Here is a 19,077-nt window from a genome sequence, read left to right as displayed (position 1 = left end):
CTTCTCCAGGCTGAACAGCCCCAACTCCCTCAGCCTGTCCTCACAGGGGAGATGCTCCAGTGCTCTTAGCAACTTCGTGGCCTCCTCTGGACTTGCTCCTACAGTTCCATGTCCTTCTTATGTTGAGGACACCAGAACTGTGTGCAGTTATTCCAGGTGGGTCTCACGAGAGCAGAGCAGAGGGGAAGAATCACCTCCCTTGCCCTGCTGCCCACACTCCTGTGGATGCAGCCCAGGATTCCATTGGCTTTCTGGGCTGAGCTCACACTGCAGCTCATGGGGAGTTTCTCATCCACTGTCCCTCCCAAGTCTTTCTCCTCACTGCTGGTGTCAATTCCTTCCCCACTCAACCTGTAGCTGTGCCTGGGATTGCCACAGCCCAGGTTTAGGGACCTTGCACTTCATTTCGTTAAGCTTCATGATGTTTGCATTGTTCCACCTCTCAAGCCTGTCAAGATCCCTCTGGATGAGGGATTTCTTTCATTTTGTCTTGTTCCCCTTACAACATAAAACCTGTACTGTTCATTCATTTAGTTTCCTGTACATTTGGTGCAGAGTTTGTCCTTGCTTTTTGAAACCACCATGACTTTCCAGTAAGTTTATGCATTAAAGACCTTAGAAAACCAGACTAAAAACCTGCAAAAGTTAGCAGCTCTTTCAGTGTCAAAACAATACAGAACTGACTTCACATACCCTTTGGGATGGAGGTAGAAGGCAAGTGGTGATGTTTTTGTCTAAAAGGATTCTGTCCAAGGCAACAGTCAGAAATCACTTTTTAATGAGGGTAATGAAACACACTAATACAGAGCTAGAGACTAAATGCTTTGCATGTTGCAGTTGTTCAAGGAAAACATTGCAAAGTTTGCTAAACATTTCCAGTGCAACTAACTGACTTTTTTCCTTTGAAGGCAAACTCTAGTTTGACACTTGAATAAAGATGGATTTGTAAAGTCATTATACATTAATGTGGAAAGAAAGGTACAATTTTCTGAGTACTTCCCCTCTCTCCCTCATAGCCTTTAAAAATTAGGTCAAAACTGAAACAAAAATACCACTTTGAGTCTGTGTTCAGGAACTTGCCAAAATGTAAGACCACAATGTTTCAATATTGCCAACATCTCTTCCTCCCTACGAAAAATCCCCCAACAATCTGCAAATTCACCTGATTTGCCAGTACTGCACCTGACTCTCCATCCTGTCACATCTGTCTAAGCCTTACAGAGCCCCAGAGAAGGCAAATGTTTCTCTGACAGTGGCTAACATAGTAGGCTTTTATTTTCATTTTACCATTTCTCAGGTAAAGGGAGAAAAGTGCAGGAAGGTGATTAGCATTTCCCATACAATTCAACACTCTTTATACTGACAGCAGAAATCAAATGTTAGCATAGCATATAAACCCATTGGTTGTGTTTGGAAAGTCTTATCTGTTGTTGTAGATGATTTAATCCTCTCCTGTGCTTTTTCTGTAGTTCATTAGCAACTCTGCTGGAATTTCACTGTTTCTTGTTCTGGTACTGGAACCTCTGAAACAAGTTTCTGGTTGTCTTTGTGTCTTTGGAAGAAAAGACAAAGTTAAAAACCAAAACAAAACCAAAAGGCTAAAGATGATTGTTAAAGCAGTTCCAATAATGACATTGCTTAGATTGAGGCAAGAAGAATATTGGGCGAGTTAGAATAGTAACATGGCACCAGTTTTAACAGTACCAGGTAATTCCAGTGCAGAACATCACCAAAGAACAACATCCCTCCCATGTCATACAGTGCTGAAAGCTATTTACATCACCAAAAGCAGTGACTGAAGGAGATGTAGAACTCCTTCCCTGTGAGAAACATCATGAAATTGGTTGGAGTCAGGTGGGGGTTGGTCTCTGCTCCCAGGCAACCAGCAGCAGGACAAGAGGGCACAGACTCAAGCTCTGCCAGGGGAGGGTTAGGTTGGATATTAGGAAGAGATTTTTTAGGGAGAGAGGGATCAGGGATTGGAATGTGCTGCCCAGGGAGGTGGTAGATTCACCATCCCTGGAGGTTTTCAGGATGAGACTGGATGTGGCACTTAGTGCCATGGGCTAGTGACCACAGTAGAGGTGAACTTGATGATCTTGGAGGTCTTTTCCAACCCAGTTGTTTCTATGATTATCCTGGCAAGGACAGTGGAGAGCTTTTCGTAAGAGACAGTAGCAGGAAAACCCCAAATGTTATTTCTTTGTCGATAAGAAGAATTATACAAAGGTTATAGCACTTGCTATTTCTTTAGGGGGCTCATTTGTGGGTTTAGTTCAGTTGAGGTTTACCTCTGCTTTCTACACAAAAACGTCAGACGTGCCAGGACTGCCAGAGCAACTACTCCAAATACACTGCCAAGAAGAATTAGTTGCTTGATATCTGAAAAAACAAAAAAAGAGACCAACCACAAAATAAACAGGAAGACATTAATACATTTCTTCATGTCTGTTTGAATGCAGCTGCATGACAATTTTTTAAACTGCACAGTGTTAATTTTTCTGTTTTGCCTTGGCAGGGGAGTTGCACTCAGTGATCTCCAGAGGTCTCTGCCAACCCTGACCATTCTGTCATTCTCTGAAACTGGTACAGACTAAGAATCCACAGAATTCCTACGTTTGACCATTGGGGTAGGTGGCTGCAAAGGGATAGGTAGTGGCTGATATACAGTCAACATTGTGAATGTACAATATTTACAGAGAACAGCCAATCACAACAACTGAATTTTTTTTCAATCCTTTTGCCAGTTTGTTTGCCTTAAAAATTCCCCCTATTTTGACATTAAATTTTGAAAGTTTGCTGCTTAATGAGCTACATACATGAGCAGAGAAGTGACTGTTCTGATGTGGGTACAGTGAGCCACATCAGACACTTTGAATACACTAAGTGTCAATTCTGTGACTGCATAATAAGGACACATGAAACGTGGAAAGAAATCAGATATAAACCAAATTTTTAATAACAAATTTCATTTTGTTTTCTTATTCTACTCTACAGTTGTAGATGACCAGGTCTGTCCCTCTCCTAATGAGATACTGCAGCTGGATGTGAATGAATGAGGTCAGGAAGGCCAAGGTGAACATGGAGCCAAACTTGGCAAGGGATGCAAAGAGTAACAAGAAAGGCTTCTACAGGTTTTTCAGCCAGAAAAGAAAGGTCAAAGAAGGGGAGCAAAGTACTTCCCACTGTAAGAGAAGATCAGATTCACGACCACCTAATGAACCTGAATGTAGGTAAGTCTGGAATCTGCTGAGATGCATCCCAGAGTCCGAGGGATTTGGCTGATGTAGTTGTCAAGCTGCTCTCCATGATATTCAAAAAGTCATGGCAGTGCTAGCAGGATGCTCTATGGCTGTGGGGTGAGCAATGGGAGCTAAACATACCATACAGGTAAATCTTTCACGACACATCAGAGGATTGGTAAAAGTTAGGAGACAGAGCATCTGGAGTGAACTGTCTGAGCAAACAATAATGCCTGTATTTTGTACCCTTTAAGGAAAATAACACCACTGAAACACTGCAAGTCCCAGGGTGAGCAGTCTTTGTCAAACAGAAATATGGTTCCTTGGCTCTGAGACACTGTGGTGTCCTGAGGTCAAAGGACATTCAATGCTCTACCCCTTTTCTGCACCTAGTGAGAGGTCTGTTTGCATGTACCAGAGAGCACCCAGCTTAGCTGAGCAGCAGTGCACCTCACCTTTAACACATCTGGGTTGCATTTTTACCACCCCTCTCTCTTTCCATCACTTTGTCACATCTGCAGCAAGAACTGCCCAAACCACAGCCTAGCACACAGGGGGGGCAGAGTGATGTAACAGCCACTTCTGTGACCCTGGAACAGACAATTTGGTTTCTACTGAGGCTTAAGCTAAGAAATGGGATACATAAACTGCTTCACAGGCACTTGGTCCCCTAACTCCTGTACAGGACTCACAAACTAATGTTTGGCTCACACATACCCCATAGTCTATCACATGGTGAGAACCCACCACAGGCCTAAGCAGTTTGGTCCAGTTGTGATGACTTTGGGTTTAATTTAGACTCTTAGGTTATAATACTAGAAACAGTAGACCAACAAATAATACCATAATAAGAAGACCTAATGGTTTTTTGCAATCTCATCTGAAAAAGAACCCACAGAAGACTAATGAGATTTCTGATAACTTTTCAAAAAAAACTTGTATTTACACAGAGCCTGAGCCTGGAACAGGAAACCTAAGAGTGAGTAGAGGAGAGGGGAAAAAAAAAAAAGAAAGAGGAAAAATCCCAAAAGACAGAGAAAACCAGATTGCACTGAACATCACCAAATCATTGTCTGTCTCAAAAAAACTGTATATACATATATCACTAAGACTTTATGATTTTTAGATGGGTGTCACTTCTGATCTTACTAGAATTTCCTTTTTGCTTCTTTGTTCTTCCCCTCTGTGAAACTCTGAAGAGAAGCTGCTGTGGTACTGGCACGACTTGCAGTGGGATTGCAATTAGAAGCATAGCAAAATAATTATTAGCAGAGGATTTCCATGGAAACTTTAATTCAAGGAAGCAAAACTCAAAAGCAACACTATGCAGCCCCAACAGCATAATTTGTATCTGAAGTTTCAAGTACCCAAATAGAACTTGCAAAATAACTGACTGTAAAGTTTGTTTCTGTCTCTCTTCCTGTCCAGTTTCCACTGCCCTCCTGCCTTTATTTTAACTGTTACATTTTTTTTAGCATATAGCAACTAGACAATCATGGTGATTTAGAATAGAATCATAGAATTTAGGGGTTGGAATGGACCTTATAGATCCATTACAGTCCCTGGGCAGGGACACCTCCTCACTAGATCAGGTTGCTCAAGACTCATCCAGCCTGGCCTTGAACACTGCCAGGGTTGGGGCAGCCACAGCCTCCCTGGGCTATTGTATTTAGTGGAAAGCAAGTCCTAGGTGTCCATGCTATAAAAATATTAGAGGTTTAAATACAAGTGAAAGGAACTTTGAACTGCTTTGCTTATCTTCTCTGTAGAGACTTAGACCTGTCAATAACATAACCTTCTCAGACAAAGACTGACAGCCAACATACCTTGTGATGCAGAAGGAGAAACAAGACTAGATACAAATGCCATTATTAGATCACAGTGGTAAGAAAACAGAATTGAGAACTATGTCTGCAATTTGTATTTTATACTGTGTTATCAGTTGCCAGTATTGTCAGGATCCTGCTATGGGCAGCACTGTCACACTCCAACTTCCCGAGGCTAAAAAAGTCATCATCATTGGTTCACATGGCAAATGAACTACAACATCAACTACCAGAAGGTCTGAAAAAAGAGGTGTCCTGAAAGAGGTCTCTGAAAAAAAAAGTCCCCCCAAAGAGAAGGTCTTTGTGACAATCAAATCAAAGCTCTTTCACACCTTGTTGTTCTTTGGCATCTTTCAGGAAACCATTGGAAAACATTGTGGGGTTTGTTTGCTCATCCATAAATCTCCACCATTCTGAATGCAGCTGATTGCTGCATGTCTTCCAGCTCCTTCCCTCTGCTCTCAGGGTTGGCTTTCTGCCCCCCTTTTTCCAGCAGAAACGTCAACATCCGTTTTGCTTCCTGAGACCCACTGGCTCCTGTCCATTACATATGTGGTCGATGGCAGCAATGGAAAAATGTTCTTAGCTTTCAGTTTAGCAGAATATTTTGCCACTGACTTGTTAAGATCTGGCCTTTGTAAATTTATCTGCTGCCCAAACTCACCACGGTTCATCTTATAAAAATCACTACACGTGCAGAACTCTGTTGGAAATGTACTAGCAATTGCTACAGGCCAGGGGAGGCTGATGAAATGTGTCAGCTGGGCAGGAATTCGCTGCTGATGTGCTGTGCAATTTCCACATGTCTTTGGAAGGTGCTCAGAACAGAGAATCTGTCGATCTGAATTATTTGATGAGTGCTTTTGGGAACAATTAACTCCACATTAAAAGCACTTCGACATCCCGTCCTGGTGCTTTGAAACATTGCCATCTTGAGGACATTTGGAGTGTACGTGGGGAATGAATGAAGGGAAAATATTGGGCCATTTCCTACAAGTCAGAGCCAGCCTAACTGCTCCTAAATCCAGCAATCCCAAGCTAACTGATAATCTAACAGTAGCAACACTAGAGGGGGAATAAATCGATGTAATTTGTACTATTACATCATTCAGCACTATAGAACAGCACACTATGTTTTGAGATAACACATTCCTTGAGAACAAGAGTGAATGTTCAGAAATTCTGGGCTATGTCTGCTCTTGACTCACAGAATGAGTGAGTGAATGCCTTCCTATTTTTCTAAGACTGAGTTTGAAAGTTATTTTAGGTCATCCACCCAACCAGTGCCTACCAGTTCCTAGCCAAGCCTGGAGAAAGGGAAGTTGTGGCCCTAAACCCTTAAAAAGAATAGATATAGTTAAAAAATAAAAATACAAACCACCAAACCCCACAAAACACCATAAATCACTTATTATTTAGCTGTGAGTGTCAGTCTCTCTAGAAACCCAGGGATCTCATGCCCAATGTTTGCCCAAGTAAGAGGAGTTGCTTTTGCCAAGGCCATCGTGGCATACTGAGATTGCCTTGTTCATGGCACTGATTTTTGTAAGGACAGTACATAACCTTCAAAAGGCACCAGACCTGTTCCCCAAGTGCAGCTGGGTGTGTCTCCAGACCAGGCCCCTGATGCTTGGCAAGTTCTTTCCTTCGACCCAGTGAGTTCATAGCCCTGGTTGCAGCTGAAACTGATGGTTGAGCCCAACAGGTAGCTAGTTCCATTCTTTCTCCCATTGATGGGATGATCCAGCCAGCCACAGGAGATCACTAGGAAAAAAGAGACATACCTGGTGAAAGTTCTTTCGATTTGGACCAGCAAATCTTCACAATGATTCAAACAGCAACTTAGAGGCAACTCATGAAAAGACAAAGATTTTTTTCAGCTGAAAGGCAACACTGCCTGATACTTTTTGTTCTATTGTTGGTTTTAAGTCCAAGGAAGACAGGTGAATGCACCAAAAATGAAGATAAAGTTTCTTCACCATGGTGTAGTAGTGGAAGAAACAGAGAAATTTGTGTTTGCCTAAGTATCCTATCAGTGCAGAGTTTTCCTGGGACAAGGACAATTCCTCCTGATCAGAGTATTTACAGGTGCACAAACCTACAGTTAAGCAAAGCCTCAGTGCTAATTATTTTGATGACCTGTAGAAAAAACTGTAGTGATGGATACTTTGTGGAATGCTGTATCACCTGGCTCTAGATGTTCTACCAGCAGCTTGTGATTTTGATGAGATAGTCTTGTAGAATTTCCCACTTGGAGGCTTCTTGTTGTCAGGACATCAAATCTGCAGAATGGGTCAGAGTCACAGAGCAAGGCCATTTGTTCTACCAGGGGATCAGCAGGGTCTTCATGAGGGACAAACACAGGCAGAAAGGAAGCATTGTGCTTTTCCCCATAGAAGAAACTGTTCAGCAAGAACTCTGTGTCATAAGTAAAGAGAGAAGTTCCATTTTCCACAGCCCCTTGGGAAATAAAGAAACAGAGATTCATTGCTTACACATACCACTTTCTGCTACAGATCCAAGTGTTTGTTTACATAAACCTAAGTAGAACTGGAAGAGATCTAGGCAGCCCTACAGCTTCCTTCCAGCTCAAATTATCTTCCTTTTCATATGCCACATCTTCATAGTTGTGCAGCTTTGATTTTACATGGAGATGGTTTTATATGCCTTGTGGCAAAATGGTGGTAAGAGACAGAGCTACCTAAACCAAACATTGTAAGCAACACAAATCCTGTGTCCCTAAATGTATCGTGTCTGCCATGGCTCTGCTCTTTGTTTTCAGTTTACTAAAGCAGAAACTTCCTGAAGCTGAAGCAGTGAGACTTTCACTACAATCTGACCCCTGGAGTATGGCTGCTCTGTGCTCAGCAGAGAGACCAACCAGTAGCCAAAACATCTTTTGCATCATGTTTCTGGCCCATCTCCTAGCCTGATGTCAGAGGAATGCTGACCAAGCTAATGCTGCAGGCTGGACACAGCAGCCTAATCACTCATGCAATGACAGGAGCCATTCCTGAACACTCATCCCCCACAACCTCTTTGAAAGGGACAGTTATGAAATGATGATGTAATAAATGATTAAATTGTCTGCACGGTGCTCGATGGAAACATTGGTAATATTCTGGGAAAGGAGACCTGACCCTGGCTCTTGCTATACTTCTGCACCACTGCAGTCTGCTGATGTTCAGCTGACCACAGTAGGTGGCATTCTGAAAGTGTAAGCTGGGAGTTCTGAGCTCTGACTCCTGAGGGAACAAAGTGCAGAACACTCTGTCATAGTTCTGCTAAGTGTATTACTCACTTGGGTAGAGGAAAGCATCTCTCTCTCACTCCCTTCTCTTCCCCCAGTGCCAGTTGCTTGGCACAAACTTCATTTCCTAGTCTTTAAATCAAAAGCTAGGTAAAGAAAAGGTAAGAATAGAGCAGAGAAATGACTTACAGTTAGCTCCAAACTCAAACAGCTGCTGAGGACTTGCATGAATTGACATGGTGGTTTTGTTCTTGAAGGTATACTCATCCTCTGTATTGCCATTCATCACCCCAAAGAGACCCTGTGTGTGATTCTGAAACTTTTCTGGGAGCAGAACTGTCAAGCTCAGAAATCCTCCACTTCCCCTTACTTCCACTCCAGACCCAGAAGAGAACATCACTGTGATGTTATGATCAGGTGTAGAATAGAGAAAGAGACCTATAACAATGAGAGGAAGAGGACAAAACAGCTAATTATCCACAGGGAACAAATTGGTGTGTTTCAGCATCAGGTTTAACCAGTTTTCATAAAGCTTTTCCTCCCTTCCACTCTAAGCTACACTCTGAGAAGCTAATCAAAGTATCACAGCCCTGGAGGACAAAAGTCAACTTTCCATAGCCTTTTTGGCAGAAGAAGAGAGGAATAACATGTGACCTATCAAGAGAGCTCCGATGGGTAAATGTGAAATCCATTTTTGGTTTGGTTGTATTTCACTGTATTTCATTTCACTTGGAAGGCTTCACTGCATTAGATGCAGTAAGCTCAAAGCAGAATGTAAAGTATTGAGATTTTAATTCCATTTGCTGTCCACAGAATGGGAAGGAAAACCATTGCTCTACAAGCCACTGAAAGAGGATAAGGAAAACTGCAGCACTGAAGCCACCTGCCAAAACACTTTGCTGTCCTTGCCAGGATAATGACTTCCAACTCAAAGACACTTAGATTAAATTAGATGTCAGGAAGAATTTTTTTCACTGGGAGGGTGGTGAAGCTGTGAAACAGGTTGCCTAGAGAAGCTGTGGGTGCCTGATGTCTGGAAGTGTTCCAGGCCAGGCTGGATGGGGTTTAGAGCAACCTGGGCTGGTGCAAGGTGTCCCTGCCCATGGCAGAGGGGTTGGAACTAGATGACCTGTAAAGGTTCTAAAATTGCACTACCACTGATTCTACCTCAATCTGGCAGCAACTGCAGGAAGTCACATAATAAAATAAACTCTAAGGAGTTGGGTCATTGCCTGTTCTCTGTTTCACTCCTTACTTCATTTTTGGTGACCTGCAGCCTGTTTCACAACAGGATGCTGGAGAGAGAGTTAAAACATCCATCTAGAGATATTCTTAACTATACATGTGCTCCACAAGGCTGATATTTGTAACTAACCTTTCAGGTCCATCCAGGTCTGTTCAGAGAAGTTGAGAACCCTCTGGTTCAACAGGACCTCCAGATTCAAATCCTCTGAGTAGCGTACTTCGATCACATCAGAGCCCTTCTCCTGCATGGCCACTGCAGACAAGCCTGTGCCCTGAGCTCCAGTTCCTTCCAGGTGAAAAAACAACCCCCAAAACACCCAACATGTTATAAAGTAAGCATAGGTTATGATGATACAGGCAAAAAAAAAAGACTCCAAAAAACAACCCAGACATTTCCTAAAAACAGTAAAATATGATTATTCATACTTGAGGGAACTGCTAAGCATGTAAGTCACATGAGACCCTACAGTATAAATCTCATAACAGAACAGTACATTGAAAGCAGAATGTCTTAACACTAAAAAATTGTGGATTCTAAAGTCTTCCTCCTAACAGCAGTGGCTGAACTATGTAAGAAATTGATCTCCTTGCATACTCAGTCATGTGAGTAAGGCCTGGGAAAACTGAGGATAATTTCAGGGAGGGCATAGAGGAAAAGGAAGTAGAACAAAGAAAAATGTAAGAAACTGATCTTCAGAAGGAATGCTCAGTGACTCATGCTACTTGTACCACAAGCACAGTAACATCTATCGAGGGCAAAATATTTCCTTGATAACCTCCATTCTATCCAATGGGATAATCAGAATAAGCTGTTTATCTACATGGGTGCTGAAATGCACAAATTTGAGTCCATTCTTATCATTGTACCAGAAGTACCAAATCCTTGAAGTGCATCCTTAAGCCACAACATCTTTCAAATGACAAAGGCCACAGGTACCTCCACAAAGCTGCTTCTGTCCTAGGTTTCACTGTATGTGAAAGCCAAAAGACCAGGACAGTCAGTACTTTTCTGCTAGCTTGAGGTGCTTGGAAAGTGTGTTTTCTCAGCTGATTCTGGGACATTTTTGTTCTATCAACACATGCAACACAGAAAAATTACAGCAGGGCCCTACACTTACCTGCTCTCTATTCATTTTCAGCTACAATCCTATCAAAACATATCAGCTGGCAGCTGTGCCTATCAGGAGATTTCTAGAATTCACCTTATGTTTCCTTAGAGATGACAATGGGCATAGAGAGAGATGAGAAATTTTTGTTGAGCTCTTAAGCACAAGAGAAAAACCTTACACTTCCATCACTCACACCCAGTGAAACTAGCAACTAAACTTTGACTAGGAAGGTGTTTTTTTCCTGAATGTGTTCTGCCTTCTGATTCTCTCCAAAATGGTGACCTTTCACAAAGAGCCAGAAAAGGAGAAGACTAGAGAAGAGAGGAGGAATTCTGTAGAGTGCAGATCAGTCTCAGAAGCTATTATTTGTCATCACTGCTTCCCTAGTTACTGACTTACCATTGGGAAAGTGAGCCTGCTGTGTCCTGCCTTGTACTCTCAGGGATGTGAGATCAGACTCTACCAATGTGTATTCTCCTTGGCCATTGAAGGTGAAATTCAGACCATCAAATGTGAAGAAATGAGGATCCCCAAAAGCAGAGGCTATTTTTAAAAGCAAAGAGAAATGAGAACAAGCAAAATATCACAACCAGTTACTCCTCTTAAGTTGATGAGATGTAAAATAAGTCTTGTTGTGGTGATCCAAAGAATGGCATTTAAACCAAGGGAAAAATGCAATGCTGATCTGATCCCTGTGACACAAGGAACAACCATGATGACCTTGAACAGCAAGAAGTGCCATTCCAGTTACTCTCATATTCACTGGTCATCATTTAGGGCTGCACTTTAAAAGGCTGTTATGGGCAACAATGCTTAGCTGGGAGACTCCCCACCAGAATCTCCACTGACAGAAACACAGAATGATTAAGGTTAGAAAAGACCTCTCAGATCAACAAGTCCAACCTTTGATCAAATACCACTCTGTCCACTAAACCATATCGTGAAGTGTCTACCAGGTTTTTTAACACTTCCAGGGGGAGGTGAGTCCACCACTTCCCTGGGCAGTCTGTTCCAATACTTAACCACTCTTTCAGTGAAAAAAATATTTCTAATATCCAACCTGAACCTCCCTTGGTGCAACTTGAGGTTTGTCCTCTCGCTAGTTGCCTGGGAGAAGAGAACAACTCCCACAACCTCCTTTCAGGTAGTTGCAGAGAACAATAAGGTCTTATTTCCTCTAAAAAAGTGCCCACTGATGACAGAAAGTTATGGACAGTGACTACTAAGCTTTGGCTATTTAGGTTTTAAGGGTTAACTAAATACTCAACAGCAGAAAATCTTGCAGGATCATTAAAATACACACATAGATTGGCACCGACAGATCAATAGAAACCTTCCATGGCATTTTTCCACAGGACATTGTACCCTCAACTTTGTCAGCTAATATACACACATATACAAGTCCTCTAAAAGCCAACACTGTAGCCAAAAGCTGCACTCCCTACTGGAATCCTGAAGCCCTCACCAGCTCGCGGTGGGCGATACGTCCTGCAGTCGCTGGAGGGACGTCTTTTCATGTAGAAGTCACAGTTATCAGACCACAGGCAGCAGTAATAGAAGCTGATAACATCATAAAGCCAATGGGAAAAGCCAGGTATCCGGGGAGGCTTCAGGAAAGGTGGTGAGCCCCAGTCGTGGCCTCGGTCGGGTGTGCTGCCTCCCGTGGAGTCACGCGTCAGGATTTGGGTTCCCGTGGAGTCATAGCAGCACTGCTGTCCTGATCCATACTGGGGACTGAGAGAGAGGAATCATTCAGCTCTGAGAGGTCCATTTGTATTTTAGAAGCCTCTCTATTGCCTTTTTATGGACACAGCTAAATGAGTTGGTTGCCAAGCTTTACTCAAAGTCCAGTTAGACTTCCCCCCCTGCTCCCTCTCTGCTCATATAAATTAGACCAGGTTAGGGATAGGGAGGGAAGGGCTTTTAACTGAGGCAGTAAGGAAACCCTTTGTTAAAAGGTCTTCTGTAGGCCTTATAGCTACAGGAACATAGCACTTTCAAATTATTCTGATAGAAACAGTGCAAAGACTAACTTGTTGGACTTTGACCAACACAGAAAAGGATTAGGCCTAATCTAGACATTAGCTCTTGTTTAGGTATCATAAGGTTTCACATGTTGCAATTCATTGTTTATTAAATCTAAGGCCTTAACTTCACCTCAGCAATGAGGGTCAATATATAAGAGGGAAAGTGAACCCAAGAGTTAAGATTGCAAAGACCTTTGTGACTTCTGTGATGCTGCTGTCTTAGAGGTGGAACAAATCATTAAAAAAAAAAAACCCAAACAAAACCAAAACCAGTTAAAACCTTTTCTTTACCTGGCTTGAATGGCTCTTACACAATGCACAGCACCAGGGTGATAAGTACACACACTCCCCTTTTCAATGTCACAGCCGTAATCTGTCTGAAAAAGATCAATGTTCACACTTAATGGGGTTCTTTCCCCATTGCCACCTGTTTCCAACATCTCATATCCACTGTGTAGGGGAATGTGGGGAGGGGAGGAAGGTCAGGAGGGGATTTTCCTGCTGTCCTGAGCAGGGACCTGTCTCCACTGCTCTCTGTGCCTTAGATTCCTTTCTGCTTCTTATGGAGGGGAGAAGATCCTTCACCACTCGAGGTGTATCAGACTGGTGCATTTGCCTCAGGGCAGGAAGAGATGTCAGTCTCTTGCTCTGATGCCCTAATGCTCCATAGCCTCTCCACCTCCTCTTTGAGCTGTACCAGCAAGTGGAGCAGATCATCCACTGGCTCACACCTCACGTGGGTGTTATCTCCACCACGGTGCGATGCGATCACTGGATTCCAGCACTCTCTGCAGCCCAGTACCTGGACCCCCACATCTTTCCATGGTAGCTCCATTTACATGGTCACATCCTTCCTGGCACCTGCAGAGGTTTTAGTGCCCTGCCACGTGGAAACCAGCCCTAACCTCTCCTCCTGGGCTGAGCTGCAGCGCCAGGTCCTTCTGCCGTGTCAGGTCCTCTTTGCCCGCCCCGGTCCCATCCAAGCCTCCCCCAGTGCTCCCACCTCCACACCCTGCTTGTCCAAATTTAAACCTGATTTCCCCATAATGACAATTAGGGAATGAACAGAGGTGTGGCATTCCCCAAGCTTCTACTTGGAACCGTCATAAGCCAGAGGGATCAGTTAATAACTTACATGGAACCTGCCAGTGTCAGCTCTTGCCTGTGCCAAGGTACAAGGGCAATCTGCAATTTCTTCCATGAAGTTTGGAAGCTTCTCTTCCTTTCTATCCCATTCTAGACACTTTGCAGTTGCCCATGCATTTGGGTCATTTCTGAAGTCTTTCCCAAGGTGCCAAGCCAACGCATGCTCATTGCTCCAGACTGATGGAATGTTGCTGGGGGGGAAAAAAACAACCAGAGCCAAAGAATAGATCTGATAGCTTTCAAGTTAAAAGGTCTTAGTAGTTAGTGATTAAGACACAGTGTTACTCTCAAAACAATGCTTATTCAGCTATTTCATTATAAAGCCCACTGCCTTCTTTTTCCCACAAAAAGTTCTGCCCAAAGTTTTCCAAGCTCTGAAGGTGACAGGACAGAGAGCAGCAAATATGCAATAATCAATGCATTTTGGTATTCATGATTCTGCCTTGCACAGATCTTTTTCGATGCAGATTTTCTATTCATACCTTTGGACATTGTAGTTCTACTCAGACCAGAATGAAGAACATGTGGATTCTCTAACAAAACAACCCTGTACCCCAGTAGTATCAGAGCTAATGGCAACAGATGGGGAGAAACCATTCCAAATCCTTGGAATGTTTCAAGGCTACTCTGCTTTCCATCCATGAAAAAATACCATATACAAAGTGTAAGAAAAAAACCTCTAGAAGAAGAAAAGGTTATGCTTCTCTGGGCAGTGACTCCTAAATGCTAAAAAGGTTCTGACATATTGCTCATATTTTCTAACACTGAAGAGGTGACACTTCTATATTCACAGGGTCTACACCAAAAGCTGCAGATGTGGGAGAATTGTGAAGGAAGATCTAAGCAAGCCTAGAATATGTATGGAGCACTCACACAGGTAATTCACCAAAGTCATGGGGAAATATACCACGAAATTAAAAGAAGTGGGTGTAACATTTGTAGGGATGCAAAAGCCTGCACACAAAATAGAAAAAAAAATTCAGTGCAAAGTCTGTGGCTGCAGGGACAGAAGCTCCATAATCAGGCACTCCTGCACAGCTGTGACAGAAAATCAGCAGATCCTAATCTGCTGAGGGCACTGAGTTGGGCTGGGGTGGACTAATGGCAGCCCATACAGTGCCATGTCTTAGATCTGTGACCAAACCAGTACTGATACACCAGAGTTTCAGCTTTGCAGTGTGATGATCTCTGGTTCTCATGCCAACCCCCAGGGAGTAGGCTAGGGGCTCTCAAGAGGCTGTGAGGGAACACAGCCATGACATCCAACCCAAACTGACCAAAGGTGTATTCCATGCCATGGACCATCATGTCTATCCATAAAAATGCAGGGCAGATTTTTCCAAGCAGCCCTTACTGGGTGACTGAGTGGGCATTAATCTGCTTATGGCAGGTGGTTAATGATTGCCTTTGCATTACTTTACTCCATGCCCATGCCCCTCTTTACTTAGTAAACTGTCTTTATCTCAACCTACGAGCTTTTCTCTCTTCTGCCCTTTAAATTCTCTCCCCAATTTTCCATGTAAAATGGAGCCTGAGTCCCAGTTTTAAATGCCCAAGGAAAAAACAGCTTTACTTCAAGAAGCAATAATAAGGTACCTATGACAAATAAATGTTGTGATGCACTTGCCTCTGGCCATCAGAATAGCTGCTGGGTATAATTCTCAAAATTCCGAAGTCCCATGTACTGTAATTTCCTTTAGCAGGCTCAGGAATGAAAGAAAATATCCCAGTGTTGGGGAATTCTCTTGCCAAAGTATAAAGATATTTCCATTCGGCCAACCAGTTTTCTGAGTAACTCTCACCTGTCACAGAGAGGAAGGAAATGGTTTTGGATGCTGGAAAAGAACAAGTACAGTCTCAAGCTCTGCCAGGGGAGGGTTAGGATGGATATTAGGAAGAGATTTTTTAGGGAGAGAGTGATCAGACATTGGAATGTGCTGCCCAGGGAGGTGGTGGATTCACCATCCCTGGAGGTTTTCAAGCTGAGACTGGATGTGGCACTTAGTGCCATGGTCTAGTAACCACAGTAGGGTTGGACTTGCTGATCTTGGAGGTCTTTTCCAACTCAGATGATTCTATGATTCTATGAATTACCACAAGAATGAAATTAGATGTCTCTACCCATATGTAAATGAAGAGGGAAAGCTGACATTGTCATGAGTTAGTTCTACTTGCAGATCTCTTCTCAAGGCCTCAGGGGAAAGGATGAGGTGCTGTGTGAGCTCTGCATGGGACACCCACAATAATTGCTTGTGCACAGGGAGGAAAAGCATCACTTTACCTGTTTCCTGGTATCCCCAGACTTCTATGTTGATGTGAGTTGCTGCAAGTGCCTGGCGTGTCCAGGTAAGAGTTAAGTTTCCATCCGTGTTGGGGGTGCCATAGTATTGCCATTTTGTCTCATTTACCAACTTGCATTTTTCATCATCTGTAACTTTGCTGTGATGTACTACATGACCGAGTAGAAAAAAAAAGGACTAATGACATTTTTGCTACTATATTATTTAGGATTTAGCAGTATTCCCCCTGTGCATGTTTCACACAGTACAGGATGCATGACTTAAATAGAGTAAGCTGAAGCTGAGAGAACACAACCCTTACTAATATCTGCAGTACTTGGACTGCAACACCACAGTGCAGTTGTTTTCTGACAGAAGTGGTGACAAAAAGGGAACAGCTTTGGTCAACCTCATTTTTAAGCAGGACTTTTTGTGAGTTCATGCTGCTGCCACTGTATAGCAGCAGAACTCAACTGCTGTGCTAGTTCATCTCTCACAAGATGAATTGACATGAAGACAGCAAGAATTACTTTCCTGAGGTCAAAGAGCCTGTTAAGGAAGAAGAAAAGTGATCAAAAGGGAAAGGCATATCTAATCTTGCAGCCATGGAGGAGGAATATAGGAAGAAGAGGGATACTGAAGATTTAAGTAACCTGATAACCAAGTTCCAGAGTAGGGAAACGTCAGCCCATCATCAGTGGACACTTCAAAAGGGATGAAACCAGTCTCATAGAGCAATGGGGAGATGCAGTGAGCTGTTCCATCCTTAGCAACATAGCCACTGGTTTGGATTTTCTGCTTGAACCTGTAGATGTTGGAAACTATTTTCAGTATCAGCATTGAGAGAAGCAAAATTCTGAACGTCTTGGCTGTGTTTCATCAAGCAGCCTTGTGCCATGAGTGCATCATTTCAAGGCCCACAGCTGCTTTGCCTGTAGCAGTGAACACAAACTGGTAATATGTTTAGGGAAGAATTCAAAGATCAATGGTTGTATCACACAATAAGTTGACCTAAAATAAATGATTCTGTGTAGAAATAGTCACCATGTATCCTTGAGGGTGAGGGTCAGCAGAACTTGTGTGTCTCAGGATTCAACCAACTTTACAAAGGGTTCACTTCTGTATGGATTACTCTGTTTTGTAGTAATTACCTAGTGTTGGTAAGTGAGATTATAAAATTTCACCTCCCTTTGGCAGAGGAATATAAAATCATGGCCTACCTGCATGTCAGCACAGAAGAGACATTAAGAGCTTTACTTTCAATCAGAAAGTCCTTGCCTCCCATCAGAGATCCTGAGTAGGGAGAAATCTGAAGACAAAATTCCTTATAATCAGGGCAGCAAATCCTCAAGGACTGGCAGGTCACCTGGCAGGAACAGGTCCCAAGGTGCTCCTCACATCGGTGTGCGCAAGAGTCTTGAGCTCCTTGTTAAAGCAAGAAAAAAACGTGGTCAGGAATGTTATCCAACTCTTCTAGATATTCTCTGAAACACAAGTACATCATCTAAAGGACTACTGTAAATACCCAAAGTAGGCAGGTTATGTTAGTTGAGGAATGTAGAGAGAGTGAAGGCTCTAATCACCTGCATATTAAGGTTGTTCCATTTTGAACAGCAAAATACATTTAGTTACCTCCCAACCACTACATAATTTTGTTAATTCCAATTGGGGATTTTTACACATAATAGACAGATAAATCTTCAGGGCAGCCCCACAGTGAGTGCCACTGTTTGTATCTGTTTCTGAGAGTAAGTCACACATACCAGCACAGAGTTCCCTCCCTGTCAACCCTCCATGGGACTCAACCAGACATGAGACTGTCAAAAGCTACTGGAATTTCCTTCTTTTGTGCATTTCATTTGGGCCTAACCTCAGCAAGGTGGTGTTATGGTGACTGGTACATGGATGGATGACCAGGCTCTCAGCTTAGGTCTGGCTGAGGTCTAGCTGAGCAGACCATGAATAATTACTGGACATCCCATGAGAAATGACTCAACAAATAAAACAGTGAGAAGGAGCCAGACATTGCAGAAACACTGTGAGGAAGAGGTGGATTTTACAGACAGCTAAGGAGGAGTTAAATGAGGTGAACAAGCCACACAGACAACTGGGAGCACTGAGGACCTTTTGGGGAGTGGAATCTAGTGAGGGCAGCACTGCTTGGGTAATGAGTAATGCCACACGAGGCTGAGATGGCCTAGGTAAGTATATGAAATTCTGGATCTGGACACAAAGGTTGCAAAATTGGAACCAATTATGGAAAAGTAATTAGGGGAGGGTTGCTCATTTGGGAGGAGACAAGCAAAATGAAAGGCAGTGTCAAGGTGGGTGGTGAAGAGCAAACAAGGGAAAATGGAAAGGAGGTAGAAGTGCTTGTTCAATATGAGGAGCTAGAAAGTTTTTCCATGTCTTTAAATATATTTCCTGCATTCTGCAGATTGTCTTTTTACTGGACAGATCCACTGTCCTTCTGGAAATGACAGGGAGGGGGTTGAAAATGACACAGTGCTGCTAAAAGCCTTTGCTTTAGCTCATACAAACAGTACCAGTCATTTCTTACTGAGGTGTGTGTTCTGAAGTTCAGAAGGCAAAAAAGTTGGTAGTTAAAAGCAGCAACATTTCTGCAAGTCACTCACCTGCATTCCAAAGAGCAGCAAGGGTGAAGACAATGAAGAAAGAATCATCTGTGCCAACAAATTTCATGTTTTGTCCAGATGAGTCAGGATGGCTGATCGTGAGACGTCTTTGTGCCCGTCTGGGAAAAGCCTTTATAGAAACAGGTGTCCAGAAATAAACAAGATTCTCACTGTTCAAAGGTTTGTTGCAAATTACTGAAGCAAAACAGAGTGAAATGCTCCTTTTCAGAGGTCATCTCCGATGCAGGAAAAGATGGAGTGGGTGAGGGAAGTAATCAGTCCAACTCCCACACCTTACTTTAAGTCACACTTTTCTG

At 43.0% G+C, this 19,077-nt stretch overlaps 1 protein-coding gene across 1 annotated transcript; it reads right to left on the bottom strand.

Moving 5' to 3' along the window:
- Positions 1-2,287: 2,287 nt before the first annotated feature.
- SUSD2 (sushi domain containing 2) lies at positions 2,288-18,827 on the bottom strand. Its single transcript, XM_009084371.1, has 14 exons — positions 18,761-18,827; positions 17,345-17,549; positions 16,778-16,929; positions 16,127-16,294; positions 15,473-15,647; positions 13,835-14,036; positions 12,991-13,076; positions 12,138-12,406; positions 11,072-11,215; positions 9,694-9,849; positions 8,508-8,756; positions 7,256-7,528; positions 6,650-6,832; positions 2,288-2,382 (listed from the first exon to the last, which is right to left on the bottom strand). Exons 1-14 carry the CDS (start codon positions 18,825-18,827, stop codon positions 2,288-2,290), a joined length of 2,424 nt encoding a protein of 807 aa, XP_009082619.1.
- Positions 18,828-19,077: the final 250 nt, after the last annotated feature.

This window comes from Acanthisitta chloris, unplaced genomic scaffold (assembly GCF_000695815.1).
Source record: "Acanthisitta chloris isolate BGI_N310 unplaced genomic scaffold, ASM69581v1 scaffold10941, whole genome shotgun sequence".
Taxonomy (NCBI): Eukaryota; Metazoa; Chordata; class Aves; order Passeriformes; family Acanthisittidae; genus Acanthisitta; species Acanthisitta chloris.
This window is presented reverse-complemented; position numbering and strand designations above follow the sequence as displayed.

Coding starts and splice junctions, on each gene's coding strand:
- SUSD2 (XM_009084371.1), bottom strand. CDS start 18,827: ATGAAATTTGTTGGCACAGATGATTCTTTCTTCATTGTCTTCACCCTT. Junction 9,850..11,071: donor GCAGGCTCACTTTCCCAATG/GTAAGTCAGTAA, acceptor TTCACCTGGAAG/GAACTGGAGCTCAGGGCACA. Junction 6,833..7,255: donor GGTAGAACATCTAGAGCCAG/GTGATACAGCAT, acceptor CTTTTTTCCTAG/TGATCTCCTGTGGCTGGCTG.